The sequence below is a fragment of the Eschrichtius robustus genome, chromosome 15, assembly GCF_028021215.1.
Source record: "Eschrichtius robustus isolate mEscRob2 chromosome 15, mEscRob2.pri, whole genome shotgun sequence".
Classification (NCBI taxonomy): domain Eukaryota; kingdom Metazoa; phylum Chordata; class Mammalia; order Artiodactyla; family Eschrichtiidae; genus Eschrichtius; species Eschrichtius robustus.
The window spans coordinates 18,935,510-18,950,575 of record NC_090838.1 but is presented as its reverse complement, the minus strand read 5'-3'; the positions used below and the strand labels follow the sequence as shown (position 1 = coordinate 18,950,575).

The following is a 15,066-nucleotide window of genomic DNA, read 5'->3' as shown; positions in this document are numbered from 1 at the left end:
TGATTCTGATATGAAGCCAAGGTGGAGAAAAAGTCATGAAACTGAGTTAAGACTTGTTTCTGAGGGAACCTTGGCAGGAGTTGGGGATTGATGGGATGCGTGGTCAGGTGGAAGGTCAGTTTGACTCCCAGGTTTGTATCTTGGTGACAGGGCGGAGTCATGGTGCCACCAGCTACAGTAAAGAATCGGAGTTGGGGGAAGAAGATGAGTTTGGTTTTGACTACAAAGTACCTGTGGGACATCCAGATAGAATTGTCCAGCAGGTAGTGAGATACAATTAAGATATACAGCATCGGATATGCATCAGCTGGTGGCATGAATGCCTATTGGTAGTTTTTGAGCCAATGAAAGTAAATGAGATGACTTGGGGAAAAAATCAGGCCTTTGAGGGTATCAGCAGTTAAGGGTTAGGTAGTGAAAGGAACCCATGAAGACAGGAAACGAAGGTTCTGGGAAAATAAAGAGATTGTTGTGCTAATATTGCTACCATTTTTATAAGATCAATGAAGTTCTAGCTATATAACCATTGCTCATAGCAGTAAAAAGAAAAAAGGAAGAGTGCTCTTTATTTTTTTTAAGATTTATTTTTTATTTATTTATTTATTTAATTTATTTTTGGCTGTGTCAGGTCTTAGCTGCAGCACGTGGAATATTCGTTGAGGCATGCGGGACGTTTCGTTGTGGCATGCAGGCTTCTCTCTAGTTGTGGGGTGCAGGTTTTTTCCCTCTAGTTGTGGCGTGCAGGCTCCAGGATGCGTGGGCTCCAGAGCACAATGGCTCTGTAGTTTGCGGCACACAGGCTCTCTAGTTGAGGTGCACGAGCTCAGTATTTATGGTACGCGGGCTTAGGTGCCCCGTGGCATGTGAGATCTTAGTTCCCTGACCAGGGGTCGAACCCTCATCCCCTGCATTGTAAGGCAGATTCTTTACCACTGGACCACCAGGGAGGTCCCAGTGCTCTTTATTGAGTACTTATTAGTCTAGGCACCTTTCTAAGGCCCTCAAATGTATTACCTCATTACTATTTTCTTTTTACAGGCATAGAAGTGAAAACACAGAGAAGTTAAATAACTTGTTCAAGGTTACACAGATAGTCAGTGGTAGAGCTGGGTTCAAACCCAAGTGGTCCGACTCCAGAGTCCATGCTCTTAACCTCTATCTACACTAGGGTGCTAATATTGCCACCATTTTCATAATAAGGAAGTTCCTGCAGTACAACCACCATTTGAACGAATGAAAAGGCAAGAAGAAAAATCAGAGATGAGGAGGCAAGGACTGAATTTAATAAACAAGGATAAGAATCTCTAAGAATAACATAACATCTAGAAGGATAAAGCTGAACATAATCACTTTTTTGGTAACAGCTTTATTGAGATACAATTTACATTCCATACAGTTCCCCCAACTATACCCATTCAGTGGTATATTCACAGAGTTATGCAACCATTACCACAATCAATTACAGGACATTTTCATCACCTCAAAAGGAAACCCAGAACCCATTAGTTCTCACCCTCGCAACTTCCTGTGTACCCTGCCTGCCCTGCAGCCACAGCTAATCTGTGTTCTGGCTCCATATATTTGCCTACTCTGGACATACATAAATGGAACCATAAAATATGTGGGGTTTTTGTGATTGGTTTATTTCACTTAGCATAATCTTTTCAAGGTACATAATGCTGTAGCACATAGCGGTATTGCATTGCTTTTTATGGCCAAATAATATTCCATTGTTTAGATATACCACATTTTATTTATCCATATGTTAATTGATGGACATTTGGGTTTTTGCTTTTTGGCTATTATGAATAATGCTGCTATGTACATTTGCGTACAAGTTTTTGCGTGGACATACATCACCGTCTTTCGTGGGTATATACCTAGGAGTGAAATTGCTGGGTCAAATGGTTTGACTTTTTGGGGAACTGCCAGACTGTTTTCCAAAGTGGCTGTACCATTTTATATTCCCACCAGCAATGTACAAGCGTTTCTGTTTCTCCACATTTTCACTGACGCTTGTTATTATTTGGCATTTTATTAAAGCCTTCCTTGTAGGTATGACGTGATATCTCATGGTTTTGAATTGCACCTCCTCCATGACTAATGATGTTGAGCATCTTTTCACGTGCTCGTTGGCCATTGTATGTCTTCTTTGGAGAAATGTGTGTTCAGATCCTTTGCCCATTATTTATTTATCTGTCTATCTATTTATTTATTTATTTTTGGCTGCATTGGGTCTTCGTTGCTGTGCACGGGCTTTCTCTAGTTGCGGCGAGCGGGGGGCTACTCGTTGTGGTGTGCAGGCTTCTCATTGTGGTGGCTTCTCTTGTTGCGGAGAACGGGCTCTAGGCGTGCGGGCTTTAGTAATTGTGGCACGCGGGCTCAGTAGTTGTGGCTCGCAGGCTCTAGAGCACAGGCTCAGTAGTTGTGGCGCATGGGCTTAGTTGCTCCACGGCATGTGGGATCTTCCCGGACCAGGGCTCGAACCCATGTCCCCTGCATTGGCAGGTGGATTCTTAACCACTGCACCACCAGGGAAGTCCCCTTTGCCCATTTTTAAATTGAGTAAATTATCTTCATAATCACTTTTAAAACTTTGTTTTAAACGAGAACAACAAATTATGAAAGATGTGCTTAAGAGAAATGTTTTAATGCTGTTGTCAAAGGCAGCATCACTTAGAGTGATAAAATCAGAGTGTTAAAATGAGTGTAATGGGAAGTGTAGTGGGCGGGCTGCTTTGGATCGTGACTCTGTGAGCTCACCCCTAGGAGCCTTAGCCTCATCTGTATGATGAAGGTAGTAAGACCTGTATTACAGATGAGACTTAAGGGATTTATGAAACACCAGTTCGGTGTCTAACACATAGATACTAGAAATTACAGTTAACATTTACCAAGCATTTGCTGTGTCCTAAGTGATGGACTAAACATTTTGGGTGTGTGTCTGGGTTAGTAAGTGATGGAGTTAAAACTTGTGTCAGCATCTGACTCCAAAGCTGGTGCTCTTAGCCACTTCTCACTAACTTGGAGTTGCTGTTACTTCAGATCACAAAATTAGAACAATCATCATTAAATTCCAAGATATAGGTGAGAAGAGAGTAAAGAGAATTAACTGCTTTAAATGAATCCAGGCTGGTCAAGTTACATTTCAAGGTACTGGGAGGACCTGCTACTGGGATCCCTGTGTCACCAGTGGTCATCTGTTAACCACCACGAAATCAGAGTCAGGCAGTGCTATAGAATTAGTGTGTCCTAGACTCAGCAGTTTGGGGCATAGTATTATGTAGTCATAAACAAGTTGGAAAATATGGGTTGTATAATCATACCATTGGGTAAAGTAGAGGTGTAGCAGTCTGCTTAGTAATACCAAGAAAAACACATATGTGCATATGAAACCCCTGTTGCCCCAGGTCAGTACTGTAGTAATGGGCGTACTGATACAGAGCACTGAAGGGTACAGTCTATTTGAAATTAGCTGTTAGATACAAGTTGTTAATTGCATATGCAACCAAGTAGAAGGGTATGTAAAGGGACCAATTATGTTACGTAGACACAAAAAAGAGTTAAAGGCAAATAAGGGCCCTGTTGGTTTTCGGTGCTTTGGGCTGTTTGGCATTCCAAGTATTTATACTAAAACCTTTTTTCCTCTAGAATTCAGTTCAACAAGCGTAAGACCAGGTTAGGTTTGTACACGCTGTTGTCACAGAGTTTCACCTCAAATAGGATTGCAGTGTAAGCATCATTTAAAGTGGCCTGGCATTTCAAAGTGTAAGACTTGAATCAAGAGACCTAGATTTAGGTATTTAGTAGCTCTAAATTCTACAGTAAGTTACTTAACCACCAAAGCCTCAGATTCTCCATGTATTTATACAGTAGGAGTCAAAGTTATATTTGTTAATCAGAGAATTGATCAGAGGTTGTAAATTGTGACACACATGTTGGTTATTAGTATTGTTAAAACTGGAAGTTCTGTGCTGGGTGAACATGAAGAAACTACTGTTTCATGACATCTCTTCGTAATATTCTATATTCTGAATAGCACATTAATAGTTGAGTCAGTGATACAGGGTCAAGTCTGGCAGACTAGAAGGTGATGCAAAAATCAGCTTGAACTAATTGCTTTCTGAGGCCAAAATCTGCACTTTTGTCTACTGTTGGGGGGGTCTTTGCTGTCCTTAGGCTTATAACATTTTACCATAGATTCAAAAATAAAAATAAAAAAATGGGTTTTTTTGATAAATGCAAATCCACTTGCATTTGTCAACAGAGCTGCTTTTGTAAGTTCTAGAATGTGTCTATTTTCTGGTAGTCAAATATTTTGCTTTCTGATGGTCTGCAGCATTAGAACCACACAAACAGCCCAATTTTATAACAAAAATAGCCCTTTTTGTGCTTAAACAAGCAACCTAACACCTGATGACATAGAACTTGACAGGCGTCAAAAAAGACACAAAAAAATTGTTCAAGAATTATTTAAATTTCCAAAAACGAAACCACAAATATGTATGGCTTCATGGTGGGAGCATGCTACCTGGTACACAGTTTGCACTCAGTAAATATTTGCCAAGTAGATAAAAGGCGATTCTCTTACAAAATAAGATACCCAGTAATTTCCAGTGCCCTGATAAAACTTCAGTATTAAAGGCAGCCTTCAGAAAATGCATACAGTTGAGTCATCTGGATTTACTGTTAAAATCTCATCTTTTCACTGAGCTTAAACACAGACTGAAAACCATTATGTGATACTCTGGCTCTTAATTTTGGGCACACAGAGAATAGCATTGTTCAGAGGCGTTGGTCTCCTCAGAATGGGCAAGGACTGTTCTGGGACTTTATGACATAATCTGAACAAGCCCTCTTTGTATCAGTCATCACAAATTGCCTTTTGTCCTTCACTTTTTGGAATCTTCGCAGATCTTTCTCCTCCTTTCTAAGCTATCTTGTTTGCTTGCTTGCACTGTAATTTAGAACGGTGGTTCCCAGCTGTAGTGGGACACAGTTTTCATAACCATTATTCATTATTCATGTTTTGTCTCTCAGTCTCCACATCCTAAACACAAGTGTCGGGGGTCTTGTGGCCCAGCCTACCGCTAATTATTCCTCTGGGAACTTTGACATGGTAGTAGCCATGATCTCTCATTTTTCCTACTTTCCCATTCTTCCTGTCTACCAGAAAGAACTTCCCAGGAAGTTTTCATCATTCTCTCTGACTGCCTATAGTTAATATCAGTGTACTATCTCAGAGTGTATCTTTATATCACATTCTGTAAATACTTGTTGAAAACCTATTATGTGTCAGGCACGGGGGACATAGCAGATTATAAAATAGACAAAAATTCCTGCCCTCCTGGAGCTGACATTTGAGTAGGGTAAGACAGAAAACAAACAAAACAAATAAGTATGTAGTATCTTAGAAAAATAAAGCAGGTTAGGGAAAGGGAGTGCTGGGTGGGGAGAGGTGGATCCAGAGGGACTTCAATTTTAAACAGGTTACTCAGATAAAGCTTCTCTGAAATGGTGACATATGAGCAAAGACTTGAAAGATGTGATGGCTGTCTGGAGGAAGCCATGTGGATACCTGGGAGATCATTCTAGGCATTCTAGAGGGAACAGGACATGCAAGGAGCATGCCTGTAATGCTTGAGGAACAGCACAGAGGCCGGTGTGGCTGGAACAAGGGAGGAGCAGGAGGAGGAGGAAATGAGGACAGAGAGGTATCTGCGGAGATGGGGGAGGCCGTTTAGGCTCTTGTGGGCTGATTGTAAGAAATTTGGCCTTTGCTCAGAGTGAGAAGAACCCATTGAAGGGTTTTGATCAAAGGAGTGACATGATCTGCTATGTTTTAATAGGATAGCTCTGGTTTGCTAGATTAAATTGGAGGTTGGGGGGCAGGGGGCAGAGCAAAGAGACCTGTTAGGAGGTTCGTTCAGCAGTCCAGGCAAAAGATGGGAGTGGCTTGGATCAGAATGACAGTGGTGGATGAGGTAAGAAGTGGTCAGATTATGGACCACTATTATCTATTTTGAAGATAGAGCCACAGGTGGATTGAATGTGAGGTGTAAGAAGAAGAAAAGTATCAATCCACCTGTTGTGTTAGCTTCAGGTGTACAGTAAAGTGAATCAGTTATACATATACATACATCCACTTTTTTTAAAATTCTTTTCCCATATAGGCCATTACAGAGTATTGGGTAGAGTTCCCTGTGCTATACAGCAGGTTCTTATTGTTATCTATTTTATATATAGTAGTGTGTATATGTCAATCCCAATCTCCCAATTTATCAGGGAGGTAATTCTATCAGTTTTTTATTTCTCACTTTGAGGCTCTCCCATTAGTTGCAAATAAGAGTTACTATATTTTCATGAGTTGTTTGTGATGTCATCTTATACAGATCCTTGGAAGCCTAGTTTGTTGCTAATGAATCTTCCCCCACTGCTCTTTTATATTTTGCATTTGTATAGTATTTTGCAGCCCTTTATTTTTTTTTAGGTCTTTTATTTATTTATTTATTTATTTGGCTGCATTGGGTCTTAGTTGAGGCACATGGGATCTTTGTTGCAGCATGCGGGATCTTTTTTTTTTTTGTTGCAGCATGTGGGCTCTTCACTGCAGTGCATGGCCTTCTTCCTAGTCGTGGTGTGGGGACCCTAGAGCACGTGGGCTCTCTAGTTGTGGAATGCAGGCTCCAGAGTGCACAGGCTCAGGAGTTGCAGCACGTGGGCTCTCTAATTGTGACACTCAGGCTCTAGAGCGCACAGGCTTAGTTCCCCTGTGACATGTGGGATCTTAGTTCCCTGACCAGGGATTGAACCCGCATCCCCTGCATTGGAAGACGGACTCTTAACCACTGGATCACCAGGGAAGTCCCGCAGCCCTTTACTTCTAACATTTCTGTAACTTTACGTTTCTGGTGTCTTTGTAAATAGCATCTAGCTGAATTCTTTTGTCCAATCTAGAGTCTCTCTTTTAACTGACAGATTTAAGCCACTTATATTTATTAGAACTATTTTATACTTTTATTTATATCTATCTTATTTGACACTTTCTATTTACCATGCATTTTCTTTGCTTCTTTTTAAAAAAATTAACATTGAATTTATCCCACCAACTTATTCATTATTATTATTGTTATTTTTACTGTCAATAATTTTTTTTTCACATAATTACTGGTATTTTTGCTCACCATTCCTTTTTCTTATTTTTTTTTCTACCACTCCTTACATCTCTTTTTTTCCTTTTAAAATTTATTCATTTTTATTTATTTATGGCTGTGTTGGGTCTTCATTTCTGTGCGAGGGCTTTCTCTAGTTGTGGCAAGCGGGGGCCACTCTTCATCACGGTGCGCAGGCCTCTCACTATCGCGGCCTCTCTTGTTGCGGAGCACAGGCTCCAGACGCGCAGGCTCAGTAGTTGTGGCTCAGGGGCCCAGTTGCTCCGCGACATGTGGGATCTTCCCAGACCAGGGCTCAAACCCGTGTCCCCTGCATTGGCAGGCAGATTCTCAACCACTGTGCCACCAGCGAAGCCCCTCTTTTTTTCCTTTTTATTCAATTTTTTTCTTCCCAAAGTACATTTTTTTTAATGGTTCCTTTAGTCAAATCTGCTAGTGCTAAATGCTGTCAAACTTTGCCTGAAAATACCTTTATTTCTCCCTCTTCCATGAACAATAGTGTAATTAGAATTCTAGTTTGACAGTTATTTTTTCTCAACACTACTTATTGTTGGGTTGAGTTGTGTACAGCCAGTCTGATTGCTGTTCCTGTATAGTTATTCTGCTCTTTCTTTCTTATTATTTCAACAAATTTTTTCTTCCTTGGTGTTTTATAGTCTAGGTATGGGTTTATTGTTATTTTTTTCCCTAATCAGGAGTCATTTTTCCTCCTGAATCTGTGGAGTTATATCTTTCATCAACTCTAGAAAATTCTCAACCATTATAATCTCAGTTATTACCTCTTCCCTTTCCTTCTGTTCTCCCCTCCTAGACTCCCATTAGATGTATGTTGGGCCTTGTCATTCCATCCTCCATATCTTTTAGCTTTCATTTTATGTTTTCCATCTTTTTGTCTTTCTGGGCTGCATTCTAAGTAATTTCTTCAGCTCTGTTTTCAGATTTACTAATTGTTTCCTCCAATGTGTTTGATCTGCTGCCTCATCTATTAATTTATTATTTCCTTGATAATATTTACTTTTTTATTTGTTTCTGTTTCAAATCTTCCTGTTGGGTTTTTAAGATTCTAATTAGGGTTTCAAATCCTTCATATATGTCTTGAGTTATTTTAAACATATATATTTTACATCTCCTTTTGCTCTAATCCTCAGTTTTTTATGAATGGTTGATTGTTCCTTGTTTTTTGTAATTTTTTACTTTGAACTCATCTTTAGCGAGACTTAGTTTTTCTCTGTAAATCCTGTGGAACCGAGGTTTTGAGAATGACCCTCCAGACCAGTTGTACATTTTCTTTGGCCAAGCACCCTGAAGTTCTCACCAGCCAGGGACCAATTTTTGTGTTAATTCATCAGTTGAGGAATTCTTGAACTCCACATTTATGTGAGATGCAGCCCCAGCATTTCTGTTCTTTACCCAGCAGGGACTAAATGCTTTCTTGTCATCTCACCATTCTGGCAGGAGGACTCTTTCCCTAGTCCACCCTGTAGTCTTCAGTCTCCTCTTATTAGCCAAACCCAGGCAGAAGTCAACTAAGAAAAGAGCTGACAAAAGTAGCCTTAGAGGTTGGCCTCCTTGCAGTATGGAGCAGAGCAGGGGAAAGATGAGAAATGGGTCTGGGGACAACACAGTAGTCTTCCACTCGACAAGTATTTCCTGACCTCGGTGGTCAAAACATTGCTAAGCGTGATATTATAGACTGTGTTAGACACAGTCCCTAACCTCCACTGGGAGAGAAGGACATACTAACTATATACAGAAGAACTACAATACACGTTACATTGTAGGAAGTATTAAAATATAGATGCAAAAAATAAAATAAAATATAGATGCAAGCCAGTACCATGAAAACATGAAGGAGAGGCAGTCTGGGGACGGGGATGGAAAAGGTTTCCCCAGAGTAGGATCATGTGAGCTGCACCCTGAAGAGGTAGTGAGATGGCTTCTGTGCAGAGAAGGGCCATGGACAGAGGCAACAACAGGAGTGGAAACAGCCAGGCCATGGACAGTTTGTACAGCACATCATGAGGACTGAGCCCAGGCCAGGGTGGGTAGAAGGTGGGCTGCATGGTCAGAGGCAGGCTGCTGCTGGATTACGGAGACTCCAAAGCCCTGTGCTCCCCCCGAGCTAGGACTTCATTCTGCAAAAAACAGAAGTCATTGAACATTCTGTCAGGGAAAGAGCATGATAAAAAATGTAGAGGCTGGCTTGAGCTGTTCAATATAAATATAATGTAAGTCACAAATACAAGCCCATATGTAATTTAAAATTTTCCAGCAGCTACATTTTAAAAAGTAAAAAGAAACAGATGGAATTAATTTTAATAATTATTTTTACTTAACCCAGCATTATCCAAAATATTATCATTTCAATGAGTAATCGGTATAATAATTTTTGTACTGATGCATTATTTTACATTCTGGGATGTTTCTACTGGGTCTTTGAAATCCGGTGTATATTTTACACTTACAGCTCTTCTCTATTTGGACTGGCCGTGGTTCAGGTGCTCAGTAGTCACATGTTGCTAATGGCTACTGTATGGGACAGTGCAGGTGTAGAGGATGGCAGAGGGGTGTATTCTATCCACAAACCCTAATTCCTCAGTTCTCAAAAGATTCACTCTCCCCTCAAAACAGAGGGTTCTATGGTCAAATAAGTGTTGGGAACTCTGGGTTCACTCAAATTAAATGTTTCTTTAGAGCAGGGTTTCTCAGAGCATAGTATGCGGATGTGCCTTGTGACCTTAGCAGAGAAATGCAAAGCCAGATTCGTTTGACCTTGCAGGTCAGGAATGCCAGGAACACATTTTAGTATTTGCTGGATTGTGGGGACCAGAGAGCCTGGAGGCAGTCAGAGGCAGAAATGCAGAAGGAAACACCAGAAAGAGGAGAGTGACAAAGGCTGAGGGAGAGACTCGAGTGTTGGAAGCAGCAGCTCATTACAGGTGTCAGGGCTCTGGGCAGGTGCAGGAGGACGCCAGCTCCCAAGGGGGACTCTGCATTTGGCGACGCTCAAGGTCATCATTACCTTCACAAGAGCAGTGTCAGTGGAGTGGTGGGACAGAAACCAGAGTACCTTAAGTTGGAGAAGTGACAGAGAGAGCTGGGGGCGGGGGGAGTGAGTGTCAGACCCCTCTACTGTCAGACATTTGGCAATGAGACTAGAGAGGTGTTTGTGGAGGGAGCAGGGTTGCAGGAAGGGTGCTTGTTTGTTTTAAATATTGTGGTAGGAGGGACACATAACCATGTTCACAGACTAGAGGGACCAGTGAAGACTGAAGATGGAAGTGTGAAGGGCAGGGAAGGGTCCTGCAGGAGGGGGCGGGTTAGGGATGCTGGCTTTAGAAGAAGTAGGGATCCCCTCACCCCCTGACACAGGAAGGAAGTACAGGGATGAGTGAGTAGGAAGATGGGGCTGGAAGTAGAAGGGGCATCGTGCCTTTATTTTTTTTTCCCCTTATGTCAGAGGTGAGAGCATCTGAAAGTGAGGGTAGGGGTCAGGTTGGAAACTTGGAGAATAAAAATTTAAGAACCATTGTAATGAAATGCAAAGGTGTCAGCTAGCGGAGTACAAGGATTGTCCCACATTCATCCTGATGAAGCTAATGTCATGTACGTCCCAGCCTTAGAAACGATAAACTACCTGAGACTTTTCCTATTATCCCAAGATACTGAATAGATAGGCCAATGCTTGTGGGTTTTAACATCAATCATTGATTCCCAAAGTGTGATATCCTGGTGGTGCACAACACAATGGCCCACAAAATAGTGCCCAGGAGGACTCGATTTATTTTAATGGTTATATGTTTATGGTAGTGACTATTAGAAGAAACATAACCAACACATCAAACCCATGATTTCCTAGACATTTAGCTCAAACATGAACAAAAATATTACATAAATAATAGTAGAGATAGTAGGTGGATGTGGCAGAATGTGAAGGACCGAGATTTGTAAACCACTAGCAAAGTGGTAGGGCAACGTTAGAAGCTGTTGCGATTGCTCCACCAGCGTCAGCTGGGTGACGACGTGATCAGCAACGTTCCCCGTCAGGCGTCGGCCTTGGCGTCCAGCCTCCTGGCTGCACACAGCCGGGTCAGGCAGGGACCTGTGTTAGCTTTGCTCGTCCCCAGCTCTCGCTCATTCCTGCACGTCTCCTTGGCGGAACAGGATGGAACACAGTCCCCTGATAAGCTGGATAAGTCTGAACATGAGTGGCCCTGCGATTTCATCTTGGTAGCGCCAAACGTGACTTTTGCCTTATTCAGTTGTTGTTTGACTGTGGGAGTAATTTTTTTTAAAGCTGTCAGCAGCATGTGCAGAAAATAGAACAGCTGTCTTCGTGAGGACTCTCTGAAAGCCCAAATCTATACAAAATACTTAAAAAATCAAAAACAGAAAGAGAATCCCCCCTTAAAAGGCCGGTCTGATCCTGGCGTTTTCCACCTCTGTGGCTCTGTGACTTTGTCCCCGTGCAGGGCGTCTGCCTCGGTCTGAACACTGCGGGCTGCGGAGTTGCCGCAGGGCCGGCCCTGCTCCTGCGTCCTCCACTCCCCAGACCTTCGTGTTGCCTCCCGTCTCTCCCGCTTCGGACGTGCACTGCTACCGCCTCACGCGGTCCCTTGCTGGGCACCTACCTGCTTTTTCTTTTTGCCTGAGGAGGGGCTTTCTGAGGCCTTTCCCCTCCCACTGGGCGTAAGGCAGACCCTCAGCTTCTTACTGAATGACTCTGGGTTAACGTCACTTCCCAGCACGACAGTGAGCTCAGCTCCCATGTGCCTGAACATTGATCCGAAGTGACTATGGTACTTCTCACTCTGATGCCATGCGCGATGGCCAGGGACTGCCCTCAAAGCCCCCGTGGCTGCAGTGTACCCCAAACCACCAGTTCTTTGTTCCAGTGGGTTAAGACAGTGCTCTTGCTGGGAACTGCTGGGCCCTGGAGACTTTAGGTTTCCTAACTGAGCACTTAACTTTGAGAAATCTAGAGAAATGTTTCTCAAACATTTTTTAAACAGTGGCTCACAGTAAGAAATACATTTTACATCCTCAAATACATACCTAACTAAAAGTTTTCACAGGACAATACTTACAGATCCTGTGCACGTGGTAGTTTCTAGTTATTTATTTTGTTTTGTTTTTGTTTAAAAAAATCGATAGACTGGCCCACCAATAAATAGCTCATGACCTGCAGTTTGGAAAACACTGGTCTCCAGCATTTGATTCACTTAATCATTACAATACTTTGAAAATGTCTCAAGATGGTGAGAATAGCGTGGATTCTTCACAAGGCTCTGCACAGTTCTGGTTTCTTTGAGGCCATTTCTGAAAATCCTTCATTCTGTCATTACTTATTTGGAAAAGAAATTGGGACCACACCGAGCATCGCAGGCGTTGCAACTAGTTAAGGTGTTGCTAATTTGCAGCTCTGGAGCTCTGGAGTGGCCGGTGGTTAATCCCGCTTCCGCAGGTGTGCGCTGTTCGCCCGAGTCCCAGGGCCCTTTGGCAGGCCGTGTGGTTCTTTCCCAGCAGCATTTGCAAACCCCGTGTATCTGATGATTCATGTCTGTTTTCTCCGAAGAAGATAAAATAATATTTTGAAACTCTACCCTGCTTTTCCACAGGGTGTGCCGATCTCCAAACCCTGGACACCATGCAGCCAGTGGAGAGGAAAAGGCAGGGCTACATTCATGAGCTGATTGAGACTGAGGAGCGGTACGTGAATGACCTGCAGCTCGTCGTGGAGGTGAGTGAGGGGCGCCGCGGGCTCTGCCGGCTCCTTAGGCGGTGGGGCCTCGTAGCGAGGTATCACCTTTGGCAAGGGAATTCTCAAGCAGTGACGGGAGCGCTCACACCCTCAAAATGCTTCCTCTGACCCTTGGAGAGGCCTTGAGGATCTCAAGTCAGCTCTTTCTCCAGATTAGGTAATTCAGAGTGAAGAGAGAGAGAAAAGGCACTCAGTGCCTCAGTCGGATGTGGTAGAGGCCCCATCAGGAAAGACCAGGGTACGGAGTAGGTGGGAAGGCTCTACAGCAAATGTATCTGCCTCAGACTTTTCTCTGACGATGTCTGCACTGCTCTTCTGGCACCTGACGCTTTCATAAAGTTTAATTATTTGCAGAGGAATTGTGAGGCAGTGGGAGCGTTCACCTAACCTTTATATCAGTTTGGAAAACCAAACAGCGTACTGTAAAATAGCTCCCAAATCTCATATATTTACTGTTGTTTGTGACTATTAATGTTGCCAGCGACCCCTAAGCAGACAACGGCCGTTAGAGTGGCACTTTTAAATGATTCGTGTTTGAGCAAACAAAGTAAGATTTTATACTTTTATTATGCTTTTGTTTCCATGGCTTTCAGTTCCCACGAAATGTGTCAGGGCCCTCAGATGAGACCAGTTTAAAAAAAAAACACTTAAAGAACAGGTGTCCCCACTCAGGCCCAACAGGTACACTGTTTACATGGCCGTGACCTCGAGAGCACACGGTGCAGAAGCTGAGTCCTGCATCTGCCCCAGCAAGGCCTGCCCCCGATTCATTCTCTCCCCTGAATTCGGGCTGGGATCTCAGACATGGCACACTCGTTCCTCTCAGACGTTCACTGTCCTGCACTTCTCGGTTGATAACGTCTTATCTTCCCCCAGCCTGTGAGCTCCTGAGGGCAGAGACTGTGTGTCCTTCGTCCTACACCCCAAACGTAGCCTGGCCCTTTACAGGCCTTCCCAACAGGACTGAATTTATTTGTGGTCAGGTGTGTTTATGTCTGCACTTCCCTCACCAGGATGGATGGCCTGGAAGAAAAGCCCATCTTTTTGATTAACCCCTATAAGTGTCAGCCCTGCTGCTGGTCCGATTCCAGTCCTAAGGGGTTGTAATGGGTGTGGAGAACCGCTCTGACTAGCACAGAAGGTGAACGGGGGCCAGGTGCTCTCCCCGTCTCAGGCCGGCCTCTTAACCACTTGGGCTTGGTTCTTCTAACTCTGCGCACCTCACAAGACGCTCTGAGGGGTGAGGCATCATGGTGGGGTCAGGGGGTTAGGGTAAAAAGCACTGCCCACAGGCAAGGGCTTCTCATTACCGTTCCCATGGAGGGCCCCATGGAGGGCCCCAGAGGACCCAGCCACCTCATCCTCCTCTGCTTACCTCACTGAGGCTGGCACAAAGCAGGTAAACAGAACGAATAAACAGTAACATAAATTAATCAGCGAATGAAAGAACAGACAATCAGATGCTTTCCCTGGCCTTCAGGAGCAACCTCAGAGCAGATCGACCTAGTTTCCAGGGCTCTCCCTCATAGGAGTGTCCAGACATCTTCAGTCTGATTCTGGAACCGTAGAGGCACTTTTATCTGAGTTCTTTGAATCCAGGTTCAACTCAATGCAGTAAACATTAATTTAGAACAGTTTCAATGGAGGGTGACGTCATGTGTATTTTGGAGAGATTTCACGTGAGAAGAGTTGTCTCAGATGACTTCACCATTTCCGTAAGGCTTTTAAAGTCATTCCCTAGTTGTTCAGTGGAAACTTGAACTTAGAATCAAAAAGTTGTTTTAGTTCTGGCTCCTCCACATTCTAGCTTTGTGACCTTGAGCAAATTACTCTCTCAGCTTTTGTTTCTTCGTGGGTCAATTGGGAATAATAATACCTGAGTCAGCATGACCTACATCATCTATGAAGTTAATTGAGAAACCCACACACACACGTGTGCATGTACACCCACACGTGTGCATGTACGCACACACCAGCATATGCATGTATGTGCATGTCAGAGCTTTGTGAAACCTTAAGTGCTATGGATTACCAAAGTGTTATCATTTAACCTCTGAAATCCACAAGTGCTTGGTGGCCAGTCTTGAGGATAGGAGAAGGCATGACTCTTTCTTCTGGTGCACTTCTCACCAA

The 15,066-nt window shown here is 43.3% G+C and overlaps 1 protein-coding gene across 3 annotated transcripts in view; it reads left to right on the top strand.

Moving 5' to 3' along the window:
• ITSN2 (intersectin 2) overlaps positions 1-15,066 on the top strand; it is a 160,032-nt gene that overhangs the window by 122,281 nt on the left and 22,685 nt on the right. For all 3 annotated transcript variants that reach the window (XM_068563921.1, XM_068563920.1, XM_068563922.1), the window contains exon 29: positions 12,791-12,912. In XM_068563921.1, coding sequence (XP_068420022.1) covers positions 12,791-12,912 — 122 coding nt within the window. The remainder of the gene's footprint in view (positions 1-12,790; positions 12,913-15,066) is intronic.